The 17,503-nt window shown below is 44.1% G+C and overlaps 2 protein-coding genes and 1 non-coding gene across 3 annotated transcripts in view; 1 reads left to right on the top strand and 2 right to left on the bottom strand.

The window, feature by feature from the left end:
- Supt6h (SPT6 homolog, histone chaperone and transcription elongation factor) overlaps nt 1-7,019 on the bottom strand; it is a 40,987-nt gene extending 33,968 nt beyond the window's left edge. Inside the window, 1 exon segment of the mRNA XM_028866875.2 lies at nt 6,896-7,019. The gene's annotated coding sequence lies outside the window, so the exon portion shown is untranslated.
- A 102-nt stretch (nt 7,020-7,121) lies between these two features.
- Nucleotides 7,122-16,722, top strand: Sdf2 (stromal cell derived factor 2). The gene is made up of 3 exons (XM_028866876.2): nt 7,122-7,554; nt 13,111-13,307; nt 16,070-16,722. Exons 1-3 carry the CDS (start codon nt 7,404-7,406, stop codon nt 16,355-16,357), a joined length of 636 nt encoding a protein of 211 aa, XP_028722709.1. The 5' UTR covers nt 7,122-7,403; the 3' UTR covers nt 16,358-16,722.
- On the bottom strand, nt 14,176-14,279 carry LOC114691613. Its single transcript, XR_003734226.1, has one exon. It is a non-coding gene; the product is annotated as a U6 spliceosomal RNA (small nuclear RNA).
- Nucleotides 16,723-17,503: the final 781 nt, after the last annotated feature.

The raw sequence follows: 17,503 nt of genomic DNA on the forward strand, positions 1-17,503 counted from the left end.
GTCATCAACAGTTAAGGCCTGTCTGATTTCAACATCATATTGGTCATGTTGTATCAGTAATTCTCAGTGTGGTCCAGGGATCACCTTTTCTGTGTTGTAGTATTTTCCAGAGGTCATATGACATGTGATAGCACAACAGACTGCAGAAAATCTTATGAGAATCCAGCTGTATTCTGTAGGTAGACATTACATTGTCAAAAACAGAGATTTATTTTATTTTTAGTGTATGGGTCTTTAGCTTCTATGTATACATGTGCCATGTGCATACAGGCCTGTGGAGGCCAGAAGAGGGCATCAGAAGCCCTGGAACTGAAGTTAGGTATGCCTGTGAGCCATTTGGGTGTTGGGAATTGAACCAGGGTTACAAGAGCAACAAGTCCTCTTAACCACTGAGCTAATCTCTCCAGCCCCTTGACAACTACTGTAAGAATTCTGCAGAGCTGTGACATGGGAAGTCTTTGCATTAGGTGGATGTCCCCCCCCCCCTTTCCCAAGATCTGTATCCTTAAGTTCTTTTAGCTTGAGTAACACCAAATGAGTGTCTTAAAAATTCTGCCAATTAAATTTGGAGCTCTAGACTGGATGTGGTGTCTCATGCTAAGCCCAGTACTTAGAAGGTAGAGGCAGGGGGAATCTCTGTGAGTTGGAGGACAGCCTGGTTTATATACAGAGTTCCAGGTCAGGGCTATACAATAAGACCACATCTCTCGGGCTGGAGAGATGGCTCAGAGGTTAAGAGCACTGGCTGTTCTTCCAGAGGTCCTGAGTTCAATTCCCAGCAACCACATGGTGGCTCACAACCATCTACAATGAGATATGGTGCCCTCTTCTGGCAGGCAGGCTGAACACTCACTGTATACATGATAAATAAATAAAATCTTTAAAAAAAAAAAAAAAAAGACCACATCTCAAGAAAAAGAAAAACAACCTGGACAGAGGCAAGACAGAGTTAGAACCCCACTTCTATACTTGGTGTTTTGAGGCAGGGTCTTACTGTAGGCTGTGTGACCTGAAACTTAACTCTTTAGGACTTACAACAATCTCCCTAACCTCAGCTTCCTGAGTGTTGTGATTAAAAGAATGAGCAATCACGCCTGCTAATTTTAATTTTAACATTGCTCCCCCTAAGCCTTGAACTGAGACATTAAAAATAGATTTGGATACACCAGTCTCCGACAGTTTGCTTTAATTAGGTCATCATGAATTCAGTCTTTTAAGGGATCAACATCTTCAAGTTAAATGCTAGCTCTTACAGATTAGATGTCCCTGGTCTATTTACAGAGAGAAATAGACAGCCTACCTGAGAGAACAGCTTCTTCTTTGGTCCAGGGAGACAGCAGGCGTTCCGGTAACAATCAGCTTGGGAAGACAGCTGTATCCCTTCCCTCCCTGCTCCCAGCCTAGGTTAGTGATAAAGCACACTCTGCTATCGATGTGGAATGTTCCTAATCTAGCTCAGACAAGACTTCCAGTTAAAAGAGATGTGCCAGAAGCAATCATGACTTTCCACAGCGAGATTTGAAGAGTGCTGCATCAGTGCTGCAGGCTGAGGATGCCAAGCAGCACTGACTCCAGGATAAAGAACATATCACTTGTGGATATTATTAATAGATGGCTTAATTCGATGAGCTGATTGTAGGGGGTTTTTTGTTTTGTTTTTTTGGAGACAGGGTTTCTCTGTTGAAGCCCTGACTGTCCTGGAGTGCTGAGATTAAAGGCCTGCGCCACTGCAGTCCAGCCTTGACTGTAGTTTTGATTTTTGTATTTAGTACTCACATTCCTCATGTTTCCCCACATTCAAGACTGTAGTTAAATCTGCATCTGGAATAGGCCTGGAAGAGGATAGAGGTGGAGGGCATGCAGAAACAGTGCAGTGTAAGGTGTGGCTCAAGGGGGAGGGTGGTGGTTACCATGACATTCTCCGGAAGAGGAGTAGAGCTGGGATCAGATGGCCACAAGGGAGGCCATCGGCAGCACCTCCTTTCTAACAAGAACTTGTAGGAGGCAATTAAGAGGAGACCAGGGTGAAGAGACCTTTAGTTAACTCCTTTTGCTTTGAAGCTTCAACTAACATTTAGATTCTGTTCGTTTGTTTTAGGGTCAAGCTCTGTTCTGGATCTCAGTAGGTAAAACCAAATAAAATATGCTTCCTCCCTGGTAGGATTCATAATTTTCATAAATTACATTATGGCAAAATGTGCATGAGGGTGGGGTATATCTCAGTGGTGGACAGAACATTTGCATATCATGCATAAGGCTCTTGGTTAATTCTCTGAAACCAGAGAAGTAAAATGAAACAATATCCTGTAATTAGTGATGAGAACAATATGGTGACAGAAGTCATGGACTACTTCAGAAAGGGGATTCTGAGTGAGGAAGTAAGAACACAGTCTGAACTGGGCGGTGGCGCATGCCTTTAATCCCAGCACTTGGCAGTTCGAGGCCAGTCTAGTCTACAGAGCAAGTTCCAGGACAGGCATCAAAACTACACAGAGAAACCCTGTCTCAAAAAAACCAAAAAGTGATATCATTATGGGCTGGAGAGATGGCTCAGAGGTTAAGAGCACTCTCTGCTTTTCCAGAGGACCCAGGTTCAATTTCCAGCACCCATATGGCAGCTCACAACTGTCTGTAACTCCAATTCCAGGGCATCTGACACCCTCACACCAATGCACATAAAATAAAGTTAAATAAATAAAAAACAATAAAATTAAAAAAAAAAAGAAAGAAAGAAATTGGGGCTGGAGAGATGGCTCAGAGGTTAAGAACACTGGCTGTTCTTCCAGAGGTCCTGAGTTCAATTCCCAGCAACCACATGGTGGCTCACAACCACCTAATGAGATCTGGTGCCCTCTTCTGGCCTGCAGGCACACATGCAGATAGAACACTGTATACACAATAAATCTTTAAAAAAAAAAAAAAATTAAGATGTTGAAAATATAGGCTGGGCCTGGTGAGACGGTTCGGCAAAATTGCTTACCATGGAAGCCCATGACCTGAACTAGATCCCAAAACCCATGCAAGGTGGAAGAAAAGAACTGACTTCCCAATGCTCTCAGACTTCCACACACAGCAGGCATGCTCACACCCACACAACAATTAACACACACATTTTCATTCATTCTCTCTCTCTCTAATAAATTAAATAAGATCTTTAAGACCCTATTTTAAATTTAAGATCTTATTTAAAAATATAGGCAGCTGGGAGATTGTGGCAGTAGGGAGACTCTTTTGAAAAAATAAATAAACAATTTTTTTTTCCTACAAAGTGTAGGAACTGACTGCTTCAGGAGGGAGTTGGAGAAGCCTCTGGAGAGGAACCTTCTGTGTAGCATGGACTGTGGCAGCAACAGAGAAGGTTGGCCAGGGAGAGGAAGATGGCTTCATGTGAAGACACATAGGCTCTTTATAGGGTAAGTTAAAGGCTTCAAAGACTGTAGGGGAATTTGAGTGGAAACAGGAAACTGGGGAACTACCTACCGCATAGGCCAGGCAAAAGATGATGGTGGTCTACAATACAGAGCACAGAGAAGGGGGTCTGAACTTGTAGAGGATTCAAGATTAAACCCTGAGAGAAACGCAACTAGGGAGAGAAGAAAAGTGTCTAGTAAAGAAGACTGAGGCATCCAGGAAGCTGAAATAAGAGGATCAAAAGAGTTCGAGGCCATTTAGACTATACAGCAAGACCCTGACTCAAAAGCAAAAAACAAACAAAAAACCAAAACCAAAACAAAAAACATACAAAGCAAACAAGCAAGCAAGCAAACAAACACAAAAAAGAAAGACAAAGCCCTGCAAAACCACATCAGATGCAGTGGTGATACCTACAGACCCAGCTACTTGAGATACACGGGAAGAGAACTGCTTGGATCCAGGAGTTCTGGACAGTACTGTGCAATGCTGATTGGGTTCAGCATCAGTTTGATCACCAATTCTATTTTTACCTTTAACCTCTGGGGAGTGAGGAACCACCAGTACACCTAAGGAGGGCTAAGGCAACCCAAGCTGGGGGAAAAAAAATTGATAAAAATAGACCCTTCTGAAAAAGGCCAGTGAGATGACTCAGCCAGCAAAGGCACCTGCCACACAACCATGTACACAAAATGACGATATAGGAATGCAATGAAGGTTTTAAAAACTAAACAGGAGCAGCTAGCTAAACAGAGAAAGTCCAAGAGCAAAGTATTAGCAACAGCAATGGCGACAAAGCTTCAAAGAGTAAACTGTATTGACTCTTCCAGAGATTACAGAAATGAAAAGTATCCATTGAATTTGGCAACATTGTAGCCATTAGAAGAGACACCAGACTGATATTGACTAAAGCTTCAATGAAAGATAAAGTTGAACTGGTATAGGCAGAAAACTATGAAATGAGAATTTTAAAAAAGTTAGCTGGACTGTGGTAGTGCATGCCCTTGATCCCAACACTGGGGGGGGGGGGGGCACGCACGCAGCCAGGCGGATCTCTGTGAGTTTGAAGCCAGCCTGGTCTACAGAGTGAGTTCCAGGACAGCCAGAGTAACAGAGAAACTCCTACCCCTCAAAATAATTAAGTCAGAAAACGATGACGCTGTGCCCAGTAGCACATGCTTGTACTCCTAGCACTAAGTCAGTCTGGGCTACATGTCAAAAAAGATGACAGCTGGAGGGGCCTTTGAGAGACATGGGAGCACAATCTGCAAGCTGATGGAAAGGGTTTTTTTTTAAATTAATTAATTAATTAATTAATTTATTTATTATGCATGTGGAAGAGGGCACCAGATCTCATTACAGATGGTTGTGAGCCACCATGTGGGTGCTGGGAATTGAACTCAGGACCTCTGGAAGAGCAGTCGGTGCTCTTAACCTCTGAGCCATCTCTCCAGTCCAAGAGTTTTTTTTAAAAGCACAGGAGTTGGTGAATGACACTGGAAAATAATGGTGAGGAAGCCAGGGATCGTACTTAAACCAGAAGGTGATGACATATGTTAGGAACAAGAATATTGCCAGATGGTATGTATCTCAAGCCTTTTATCCCAGCACTTGGGAAGCAGAGGCAGGCAGTTCCTCTGTGAGTTGGAGGCCAGCCTGGTCTACAAAGAGAGTTCCAGGACAGCCAAGGTTACAGAGAAACCTTGTCTCAAAAAAACAAACCCTGCCCCACACATAGCCAGAGCAAATTTATTTGCCTCCTAGGATGTTCCCACCAGACTATAGTTTATTTTCCTATAAAGAAGCCCCCCCCCAGGGGGTGGTAATATAAAATGTGACTGAATTTGAGCACTGTACCACTTTCTGATGTGATTAATCCCTTGGTAAAGATTAAGCTCTTTTGGAGAGTATTAATACTTTGCCAATCTAATCTAATAGCCACACAAGCCAATCAAATAAAATAAGCTTATAGCGGTGGGATACTAGGCATGAAAAGGGGAAAGCTGTTTTTCTTTGAGACAGGGTCTATGAATGTAGCCAAAACTCAAATTCCATAATCCTCCTGGCTAAGCTTCTCAATGTTGCTATTATAATTGTTTGGTAGCTAAAACACTGAAGACTTACAAACTGTCAACTTCAGTGTTCAACAGTGGAACTAAGCTTTAAAAAACAAACAACATGCCGGGCGGTGGTGGCGCACGCCTTTAATCCCAGCACTCGGGAGGCAGAGGCAGGTGGATCTCTGTGAGTTCGAGGCCAGCCTGGGCTACAAGAGTGAGTCCCAGGAAAGCGCAAAGCTACACAGAGAAACCCTGTCTCGAAAAACCAAAAATAGAAAGAAAGGAAAACCAAAACAACAACAACAAAAACAAACAAACAAATTAATCTAATTCAACACCTTCCACACAATGTATAATAGTCCCTTGCTGGGGAGGGGTCTAGGCCCCTCCCCTCCCTGAAAATTTATAGGCAGTTAACGGTTGCTAGGGGGGAGGGGCTCACGAGATCCCACCAGTCCAAAGGATCTATAGCAATTCATGGTTGCTGGGGGAGGAGCAATTTCTTTAGGGTAGTAGTCCAGGCTTCTCTGGATAATCCTGTAAGTAACCTTAAATCTTGAACTACACACATACACAGAAAAATAAATTAAAGTAACAGGGGGTTGTGAAGGGGATCAACAGGAATGGGGTGTGTGTGGGAAAATGAAAAAAAAATTATCCTACTACTTTTGATAGTACAGTGACTTCCCGTCTAGGTGTTATAGGAGTCCTGCCTCCTAAAGGAAGATAGGCATCAATTCTTTCCGTAACGCAGGGAAACTGCTTTACTTAGACAAATAAATTGAGTACCTGATGTCAAACAAGAATACAAATTTCTGATTTAACAACCCATTCTGATATTTACGGTAGGTCGCAAGTGTTTGAGGAAATGAATTACGCAGGATGGAGGGTTTCAGGTACTTCTATACAAACTCGCATCTCTTAGAAAGGGGTGAGGGACTCGGCCACCAGGAGGGAAACAAGTTCAATTATTCAACAATATGAGAAGAGCTAACACTCAGCACACTACACCAGCCTCATGGCTAAACCATCGAAAAAGTCCGGTAGGATCCAAACGCCCGGAATAATTAATCCGATCACCTGACACCAAGTAAGAAACATTTAGGTCTCTTCTAGTCCCAATTTTTCGCGTGGCCCAGATTCCAGAAGCTACGGGGAAGATGGGATCCCAGAAAGCCTGTTGATTCAACAGGCAACCCCAGTTCACAGGGTTCCGGGTGATACTGCGTGGGGAAAGGCCCGAAGAGTCTGAGCAACCCCGGCGCGTTTCCGTCCCTTTGCCCGGTAGATCCGGAAAGGCCAGGGCCTCCCGGGGTTCTTCCCGCAGTGGGCACCCCAATGCCTCTTCCCCCTACGGGACCAGGCCCCGGGAGTCCGGCTCGCCACCTGCGCACGCCAGAAACACACTCCAGGCTGAGCTTTACCTGCTTGAAGGTCGCTGTTTCTCCGCTGCGCTAAGCTCCCACGGAAGAAAATGGAGTCGCCGAGCCGAGACTGGGAAAGGATAGTCCGGACCCACCGCAAGGGCCCCCGCAGCCGCCGCCGCCGCCGCTGCCGCTGCCGCCGCCGCCGCCGCTACCACCGTCGCCGCTGCTGCGTAAACGTGCTACGTCACCTCCGGCTCTCTGTCATTGGGAGTGGGCGGGTCACTTCTTGTTCTCTTTTCCCCTCCGGTGTCTAGCGCTTTCTCCTCGAGTGTGCGAACGCTGACTGAAGGTAATAAGGAGCGAAGCCGCCACGGAGCAACCAGGACAAAGCGGGGTCCCGAAGGCCACCCGGGCCAGCGTGTTCCTGAAGCCGCTCTAGCCAAAGGAACCATAAAGAGTCAGGTTAAGGTGTCTTCACTTCCTCCTCTTCGTCGTCCCGCCCTTAGCTTCCGGTTCCGGGGAAGGGCCAAATTTTCTTGGATGATTAGGGGCACTCCAGTCTAGGATGGCTGTCTTGTCGCTTCTGTTGTTGGGTGGCTTGTGGAGCGCTGTGGGAGCGTCCGACATGGCTGTCGTTACGTGCGGCTCCGTGGTGAAGCTACTCAATACGCGCCATAACGTCCGACTGCACTCTCACGACGTGCGCTATGGGTCAGGTACTGAGGGCGACCAACCCGGCTTGGGTGGGCTGCCTAGGCCGGTGAGCCCCGAAGGGGCGGGGCCTCCAATGCTGAGGGCGTGGTCTTGGGAAGTTAAAGGTGCCCTAGGGAGATTCGTGAAGAGGACGATCGAGTTGCTAGGGAAATTAATTAAATCGTGATGTTAGTTCCTGTTTGATGAGTGTGTGCTAAACGTGTTACATAGATACTTTTCAATGTGTTGAGATACATTGTAAAGTTATTTTCATAGGTGAAGAAATAGACTCAGCGATTGCTCAAAGCCTTACAGCTAGTGAAAGATGGAGACAGGGTTTAATCCAACTCGGTCCAGGTTTAAAAATCTTTCAGATTCCATGGGCTGCCACTGTTTTGTGCTGGAGAGAGAGACATATAGAACATGACAACATGTGCTGAATCTCTGAGGTTTTAGACTTCAAGAGCTCACTCTTTGATTACAACCCTTTGTCTTATACCTGTTTCTTAGCTCTTACCTTTTAGCACTCTTTCATTTAGCAATAACTTCCTTAAATAACTTAAGCGTTGACAGGCATTGCAAAGGAAAGTCTGCTTTTTTTTTTTTTTTTTTTTTGTTTTTCGAGACAGGGTTTCTCTGTGTAGCTTTGCACCTTTCCTGGAACTCGCTTTGGAGACCAGGCTGGCCTCGAACTCACAGAGATCCGCCTGCCTCTGCCTCGCGAGTGCTGGGATTAAAGGCGTGCGCCGCCGCCGCCCGGCTTGAAAGTCTGCTTTTTATCATATGCAATGAATGCTAACTATTTTGGGGCTCATTGTTTGGCATAGCTTTAAAGAGCTCTTTTTTTTTTTTTTTTGGTGTCTAGTATTGTTCTAGACAGGAGATACAGTAGTGATCAAACAAGACAAATGGCAGGTGTGGTGGCCGCTATATGTAATCCTAGAACTAGAAAGGCTGAAGTGGGAGGGTTGTGACTTAAAGATCAGCCTGGACTACACAGTGAGAGCTATCTCAAAACATCACACAAGAAATTCAAAGGCAGGGGCTGGAGAGATGGCTCAGAGGTTAGGAGCACTGGCTGCTCTTCAGAGGGCCTGAGTTCAAGTCCCAGCAACGACATGGTTGCTCACAACCATCTGTAATAAGATCTGGTGCCCTCTTCTGGCATGTAGGCGTATATACAGGTATACATAAATAAGTCTTTTTTAGTTCACAGGCTGGCTAATTAGCTTAGTGTTAGAGTATTTGCCAAGCATTTGAAAGGCCCTTCTGTCCTCCTACTGAGGGGGAATAAAAGTAATGAGATTCAACATGACATGTATTGAAGATAATTTGAGTGACTGAGGATGCTGTTTGCTTAGTTAGTCTGGTTCCCAACTCTAAGAACCTGTCTGACCAGTTTAGTCCAGGGAATGTGTAATCATCATTGGGATATCTTTATATTCCTAAACACCTATTCAAACAAAAATCCAAATTAGGGGCCAGGTGGTGGTGGTGCATGCCTTTAATCCTAGCACATGGGAGACAGGCAGATCTCTGTGAGTTTGAGGCCAGCCTTGTGTACAGAGTGAGTTCCAGGACAGCTGGGGCTACACAGAGAAACCTTGTCTCAAAAAAAAAAACCAAAAAACAGCAACAAAAACAAAAAACTCCAAATTATTCAAGCAAAGAACTTGGATTAGTCCGCTAAGTGATATTACATTTTTCTTTAAAGCCTACGACTACATGATGGACAGTGGCACACACCTTTAATCCCAGCACTGGGAAGGTAGAGGCAGGCGAATCTCTGTGTTCGAGGCCAGCCTCCTCTACAGAGTGAGTTCTAGGACAGCCAAAACTACTTAGATAGAATGTATCTCAAGAAACAAAAAACAGTTGGGCGGTGGTGGCATACTCGGGAGGCAGAGGCAGGCGGATCTGTGAGTTCCAGGCCAGCCTGGTCTACAAAGTGAGTTCCAGGAAAGGCGCAAAGCTACACAGGGAAACCCTGTCTCTAAAAGAAAAAAAATTAAATAAATAAATAAATAAATAAATAAATAAATAAATAAATAAAAATAAACAAAAAACAACTACAGCTACATATTTCACTCAGTATTTTTAACGTGTAGAATTGTACTAACTAAGGTATGACCGTACAAATTTATATGATCTAAGAGTATTTTAGTTTCAGCATTTGAAACAAGGTCTATGCAGTCCTGACTGGCGTAGAACTGCCAGAGGATGATTTGGTGAATTCAGGGTGGGGGTTGTGGGGAGCTGGTTCTCTCCTGTGGATCCTCAGGATTACACTCAAGCCACCAGGTATGACATCAAGTACCTTTAACCACTGAGCCAAGTCATTGGCCCTTTATATATATATTTTTTTAAATAAGATTTTTATTATTTTCTTTTCTTTTTTTTTTTTTTTATTTTTTTTGATTTTTCGAGACAGGGTTTCTCTGTGTAGCTTTGTGCCTTTCTTGGAACTCACTTGGTAGCCCAGGCTGGCCTCAAACTCACAGAGATCCGCCTGGCTCTGCCTCCCGAGTGCTGGGATTAAAGGCGTGCGCCACCATCGCCTGGCGAGATTTTTATTATTTTCTATTTGTGTGTGTGCTGGGTGGGTGTGGTGATGCACACCTTTACTCCCAGCACTCAAAAGGTAGAAGCAGGCAAATCTCTGAGTTCAAGGCCAGCCTGGTCTACATAAGGAGCTCCAATACAGCGGGGACTACATAGAGAGACCCTATCTTAAAAAAAAAAAAAAAGAATAATTATGTGCATGTTCAAGAGCTCATGAATACAGGTGCCTATAGAGGCTAAAAGTGTTGGGTCCCCTAGAACTGGAGTTAACAGGTAGTTATGAGTCTGCACTATATAGGTGCTGGGAACTGAACTGGCCTTCTATAAGAGCAATATTGTCTCATAACTATCTCTTGCACCCTTTTACACTTTTTACCTGGGTACTGGAAATTGATGTTTGGTTGTCAGGTTTGCGTGGCTAGTGCTTTTACCCACTCAGCCATCTCCCTGGCTCACACATTGTTTTTTGGGGGCATGATCTCTCATTGGGAACTAGGGCTTACCAATTTGTCTAGGCTGGCAGGTCAGTGAACTCAAGGCTGGCTGGCTCCACCTTTCCAATGCTGAAATTACAAGTGCAGGCCACAATGCCCAGCTTTTTTAATGTGGGTTTTGAAGGTAGAACTTGGGTAATCAGGCTTGGTAGCATGTGTCTTTACCTGATGAACCATCTTGCTAACCCACTTCCATGGGATTTTCTCATGTAACATGTTAAAACCAATTCTTTTCATGTTTATTTTGTATGGGGAAGAATGAATGTGTAACGCTGAATGCATCTGGTAGCCAGAGAACAACCTGCAGGAATCAGTTCTCTTTTTATTGTGTGGGTTCTGGGGATGACCTTAGGCTGTCAGGCTTAGGCAGCAGGTGCCTTTACCCACTGAGTATCTCACTGGCCTTTTCACACATTTTTAAGTGTATCTCATCTACAGTATATGGGAGCATTTAGCATGTTTTAAATTTTTTTTTTTTGTTTTGTTTTGTTTTTCGAGACAGTAGCTTTGCACCTTTCCTGGAACTCACTTGGTAGCCCAGGCTGGCCTCGAACTCACAGAGATCCACCTGCCTCTGCCTCCCAAGTGCTGGGATTAAAGGCGTGCGCCACCACCGCCCGGCAACATGTTTTAAATTTTAACGTTGTGAAAGTAAAATATTACCAACATAGTGTTTCTTCCCCACCATACAACTTTTGGGACACAGGGCACATCTTTGGCCCTGGAAAATGAAGGGTTAAGTTGAAACTCCTGTGCCTTTTTTTTTTTATTTTGTCAATTTTGTAGGGATGTGTATTTATTGTTAGCTATAATTAGTGCACAAAGGGGACAGAAAGCTCACAGGCTACTCAGTTTCACAAGATACACTTCGGGGCAAAGAAAGTCTGGTATTTGCCAATAATATCCTAGGGTCTTGGTGGACACCTTCCTGAGGAAGAGGGTCTCATTCATAAAAAGGACATGCCTATCGTAGGTGCCCCTCAGTCAGGGGAAAGCCAGCTGGTGGGCCTGTGGGTGATGGTCCCCATCTTGGTAGGACCTTGGTGGGAGCTCAAGCAATCCTGACAATCACAGCAGCTGCTGCTGCTGTCCCTCTTCTCTGTGGTGTCATCACCGACTGGGACAGGTCCTTCTGGGGACCAGGCACTCTAGCTGGTATTCCTCTGCTAACTGTTCTTCCAACCCCAGGACCTCTGATAGGAGGGGCATGTGGCATCCAAGCAGTGCCAGTATCTTTAGAGAGTAGCATTTTTCATAATCATGGATACCAAGTTCTCCCGCACACAACAGCACCAGACCTAAAACCTGTTTTTTCTTCATACTCTGGCTGTTTAGCATCCTGTCTCTTGATTTTGCTGAACTCATCACAGTCTCAGGGGATCAAATTCATATGCCTGTCCAAGACCTTAAAGGTGCAATGAAGATTGAACAAATGACCATCTCACAGGACATGTCTCATTCTGTAGTCAACATGTGAAGCATGGTGTTCTACTTGCAGTCATGACTGCTGTTCCACGATAGCCAGTGGGTTTTTTTTTTTTTTTGTGATATATATTTTTTATTTTACAATATCATTCAGTTCTACATATCAGCCATGGGTTCCCCTATTCTCCCCCTCCCACCCCCTCCCCTTACCCCCAGCCCACCCTCCATTCCCACCTCCTCCAGGACAAGTCCTCCCCCGAGGACTGTGATCAACTTGGTAGACTCAGTCCAGGGAGGTCCAGTCCCTTCCTCCCTGACTAAGCCAAGTGTCCCTGCATAAGTTCCAGGTTTCAGACAGCCAACTCATGCAATGAGCACAGGACTTGGTCCCACTGCCTAGATGCCTCCCAAACAGATCAAGCCAATCAACTGTCTCACCTATTCAGAGGGCCTGATCCAGCTGGGAGCCCTCAGCCTTTGGTTCATAGTTCATGTGTTTCCATTCATTTGGCTATTTTTTTTTTCAATAATTGAGTAAAACTGAAATTTATTATATGCCACAGTCGTCCTAGGGACCTCCATGCTATATATATAGCCTCTATGGTTCTATGGGTTGTGGTCTGATTGTTCTTTATTTTATATCTAGAATCCACCAATGAGTGAGTACATACCATAACTGTCTTTCTGGGTTTGGGTTACCTCACTCAGGATGATTTTTTCTAGTTCCATTCATTTGCCTGCAAATTTCATGCTTTCATTGTTTTTCTCTGCTGAGTAGTACTCCATTGTGTATATGTACCACATTTTTTTCATCCATTCTTCCGTTGATGGGCATCTAGGTTGTTTCCAGGTTCTGGGATAGCCAGTGTTTTAAGGGTGAAATTTCAAGACCCTTAATATCTAGGGAGGATATAAATGAAGGTGTGATGTAGGTTTTCTTAAAAACAATGCAAGCTTGGGAGAAGCTTTACTAGTGGTGGATGGGTCCTTGATTGCTCCATCACATTGAAAATGACTCTTGAGAACCAGGTATCAGGCATCTCCAAACTGCCTCCCTCTCTGCCTTACCTTTCTTTCTTTCTTTTTTTTTGCCTGCAGGTAGTGGGCAGCAGTCAGTGACAGGGGTAACCTCTGTGGATGACAGCAACAGTTATTGGAGGGTACGGGGGAAGACCTCCACAGTGTGTGAAAGGGGAACCCCCATCAAATGTGGCCAGCCCATCCGGCTGACACACATCAACACTGGTCGAAACCTCCACAGCCACCATTTCACTTCACCTCTTTCTGGAAACCAGGTGAGGGGCATGCGATGGCTCAGTCCTGATAGAGAGTCACAGAACTTATGGAAGGAGTCAGTCTCTCTCTCTCTCTCTCTCTCTCTCTCTCTCTCTCTCTCTCTCTCTCTCTCTCTCTCTGTGTGTGTGTGTGTGTGTGTGTGTGTGTGTGTGTGTGTATACACATACACACAACATGGGAATTTATTGGAGTGACTTACAGGCTGCAGTCCAACAATAGCTAGTTATGAATGTAAAGTCCAAGAATCTAGTAGCTGCTCAGTCCCATGAAGCTGGGTATCTCAGCTGGTCTGCTAGGATCCCAAAGAAGGAATGGATGTGCTGACAGGCAAGGGCAAGCAGATGAAGAACAAACCCTTCCTTCTTCCATTGTCCTTATATATCCTTCCAGGATAGGTGTGGCCAGATTAAACTGTACCTTCTAGCCTCAATGTCTGGATTAAAGGCTTGTGTCTTCTGACCTCAAGATCCGGGTCAAAGGCATGTCATCATCTTGCCTCAAGATCTGGATCACATGCCAGACTATGATGGCGCACGCTTTTAATCCCAGCACTTGGGAGGCAGAGCCTGGCGTATCTCTGTGAGTTCAAGGCGAGCCTGGGCTACCAAGTGGGTTCCAGGAAAGGCACAAAGCTACACAGAGAAACCCTGTCTCAAAAAACAAAAACAAAACAAACAAACCAAAAAAAAAAAAAAGATCTGGATCAAAGTATTCCCTCCATTTCTGGATTATAGTTCATTCCAGTTATGGCCAAGTTGACAACCGAGAATAGCCATCCCATCTGCTCTGCCTTGCTCAGTTGACTTGTTTGATCTCTTGGTTCTTAACTCACTCCCTTCCTTCCTTCCCACCTTTCTTCCTTCCTTCCTAAATATGGTTCATTTCATGAATTTGTGTGTCCTCCTTGAGCAGGGGCCATGCTGATCTCTGTGTCATTCCAACTTTAGTGTATGTGCTGCTAAAATGAGCATATTAACCCTTTCTTTCTACGTGTAGATGTTCTCTTTTCTGCATACTTGGAGAAATGATTCTGTCTCAAAAGTGTGAAGAAAATTGTTTCTGGTCAGAGTGGAAACTTCACATCTATACCAAAGTAAGAAATAGGGAGGAAAGTCAGAATAGGATACATTAATATACCATCAAGTTTTGACAAATACTACAATAAAACTAGTGTTTCCAAATTTACAATGAAGAGTTTTGCAGGGCTGGAGAGATGCCTCAGCAGTTAAGAGCACTGGCTGCTCTTTCAGAGGTCCTGAGTTCAATTCCCAGCACCTACGGTCATGCTTTCATTTGGTCCTCTGTGAAGTCACTGTCTCTAGTCCACACTTTGGTAGTTAGGGGATTATATTCCTTTATATTGTACTGGAATAGCTACAGAAATTATTTGGGTGTGTGAGGAGGGGTGTCTTTTCTCAATTCACTTATTCATTCATACCAGTATGAGTTCACGGATATATAATTTGTACTTTGAATTATAACCCAATATTAACTCTCTTCATTTTATTGTTCAAGTTGTTTCAACTTTGCCTTTGGCAATTCTTTCAGTTGACTTATACATCTATCTCTTTGATAGAATCCTATTTTAAAGCGCTTGCTTATTTTCTGGCACTACAAGATGTTCAAGACTCATCTAGTATATTTCTTGGCCCACTTCTGAAATCCTCTATTTCCTCGATGAACCTGCTTCCGTTTACTGGAGAATGGTCTTAGTACCAAGCTCCAGACTCTTTCCAAGCTTGTGCTGCTGGATTGTTACTTCTTCTATGTCCTCTCACCTGGCAGAACAAGAAGTGGATGTTTGTGCTGTCCCTTCCCCACAGAGTAATATTTAGAATGAAGTTAAAATAAATAATACAAGTTTGTTTAGAAGACCAGATGCAGTGGTGTGCACCCAGAGTCTCAATTATTTAAAGGAAGATCACTTGAGCCCACACGGGCTTACAGCCATCTTGGACAACTGAACAAGGCCATGTCTTTAACAACAGAAAATTAAGGACTACCAGCAAGATGGCTTAGTTGGTAAAAGCACTTGACCTGAGTTTGGTCTTGTACCCACCTACCTTGTGAAAGGAGAACCAACTCCATAAGTTATCATCTGACCTCCACATGCATGCCATGGCATGTCTGCACCCACACATAAGTAACATTGAAAAGGTAAACAGGAAAAAATTTAGGAATAAAACACATGGCAGATCTAATACTAATTTTAAAAGTAGGATTTGGATCATAATCTAAAAGGACAAGTTTTCTCTTGTGCCCTTCCTGTCTTTTTATTCCTCCATAGTTTATTTCATTTTAAAAATTTGTTAACAAACTAGGTATGGTGGTGCACGCCTTTAATCCCAGCACTTGGGAGGCAGAGGCAGGTGGATCTTGAGTTTGAAGCCAGCCTGGTCTACAGAGTGAGTTCCAGGACACTTAGGACTGTTACACAGAGAAACCCTGTCTTGAAAAACAAAACAAACAAATAAATAAAACCCCAAATTTGTTCAACAACAACAAAAAGTTCCAGTTTGTTTCTTTTGGATAATTTTATTTTCCTTCTTGTTGACTCCTTATGTAATTTATTTGGAGACAGGGTCCATTGTAACTTTGGCCAGCCTCAAACTGCCTCTGTAGCTGGATGATCTTGAACCCCTGGTCCTTCTCTCTCCACTTCCTGAATGGTAGGCTCAGGGTGTGCTCTACCATTCTGAGAGCCATTTCTCCACTCTTCAGACCTGTCAGGTTGTTAATGTTGCCACTTTCTGTCTTTCAGGAAGTGAGTGCCTTTGGCGAGGAAGGTGAAGGTGACTATCTGGATGACTGGACAGTGCTCTGTAATGGACCTTACTGGGTGAGGGATGGTGAAGTGAGATTCAAACATTCTTCCACCGAAGTTCTCCTGTCTGTCACAGGAGAACAGTATGGTCGACCTATAAGTGGACAAAAAGAGGTACATGGTATGGCCCAGCCAAGTCAGAACAACTACTGGAAGGCCATGGAAGGCATCTTCATGAAGCCCAGTGAGTTGTTGAAGGCAGAGGTTCATCATGCAGAACTGTGACTCAGTCTTCTGGCCACTGTCACCACACAGTGTTTGTAGACATCTGTTGCTGCTTTACCCTGGGTTCCCTGGTCCAGGTCCTCTGAGCAGTGGCTAGGCCCCCACTGGGATGCAGAGGCACAGTGGGAAGCAGTGGCTGCATTGGGACCCACAGCCCTTCACACTTGAACTGGTCGCTCTCCCAGATTTGGTCAGTTCTTAAGAGAGGACTTGTTTGTGATACTTTGCATTCGTACTGTTAAGAGAAAGCTGAGGAACTTCCCTCTTAGCTGGGAAATTTTACTCCTTAGGCGTCGTGGATTATTAACTTGTCTGATTTTCCCCTATTTTTTTTTCCAAAATGATAAATAAAAAAATAAAGGGAATTTTTGTTTGGTCATTTATTAGGGGGGCTATTTCAGGATCTGCCTGCTAAATCCTCAAGTCCTGATGCTGTGGGATGGTCTTTCTGTATGCTGTGAATATGTGTTGCTATGATTGTTTGATAAATAAAGTTGCATTGGCCTATGGCAAGGCAGGATAAGGTTAGGCAGTACATTGAAATTGAAGATTCAAGGAAGAAGGGTAGTAGAGTCAAGGAGATGCCAGCCCGCCACCCAAGGAGCAGCAAGATGCCAGCAGACCAGTAATGCCACGGCTACGTAACAACATAGATTAATAGAAATTAGTTGAGTTAAGTTATAAGAGGTAGCTAACAAGAAGCCTGACCCATAGGCCATACAGTTTGTAAGTAATAGAAGCCTCTGTGTGTTTACTTGGGACCAAGCAGTTGTAAGACTCGGGTGGGAGAGATTCGCCCTGACTGCAGGGCAGGCAGGTGGGAGAGATTCATCCTGACTACAGGACCAGGCAGGACTGGAGAAACTTATGGCTACATCCTAAGATTTTCAGTATGCTGGGAATCTTCACTGTGGACCATTTTACAAGGTTTATTTGCATATAAGTCTTTCTCTCTGTACCTTCACTTCTTCCCCAGCACATCTTTATTAAGACCTTAAGAGTTCAGCATAATATATAGCTAATGACATTTTCCTCTGGATCTGTTATGTATTGTGGAATATTAGTTTAAGATGTGTTACATTCATTTATGCTGTGAAATATTTGTTTAATGATGCCTTAAAGATGTATTGCATTCTTTTATGTTGC

This window comes from Peromyscus leucopus, chromosome 8b (genome assembly GCF_004664715.2).
Source record: "Peromyscus leucopus breed LL Stock chromosome 8b, UCI_PerLeu_2.1, whole genome shotgun sequence".
NCBI classification, from domain to species: domain Eukaryota; kingdom Metazoa; phylum Chordata; class Mammalia; order Rodentia; family Cricetidae; genus Peromyscus; species Peromyscus leucopus.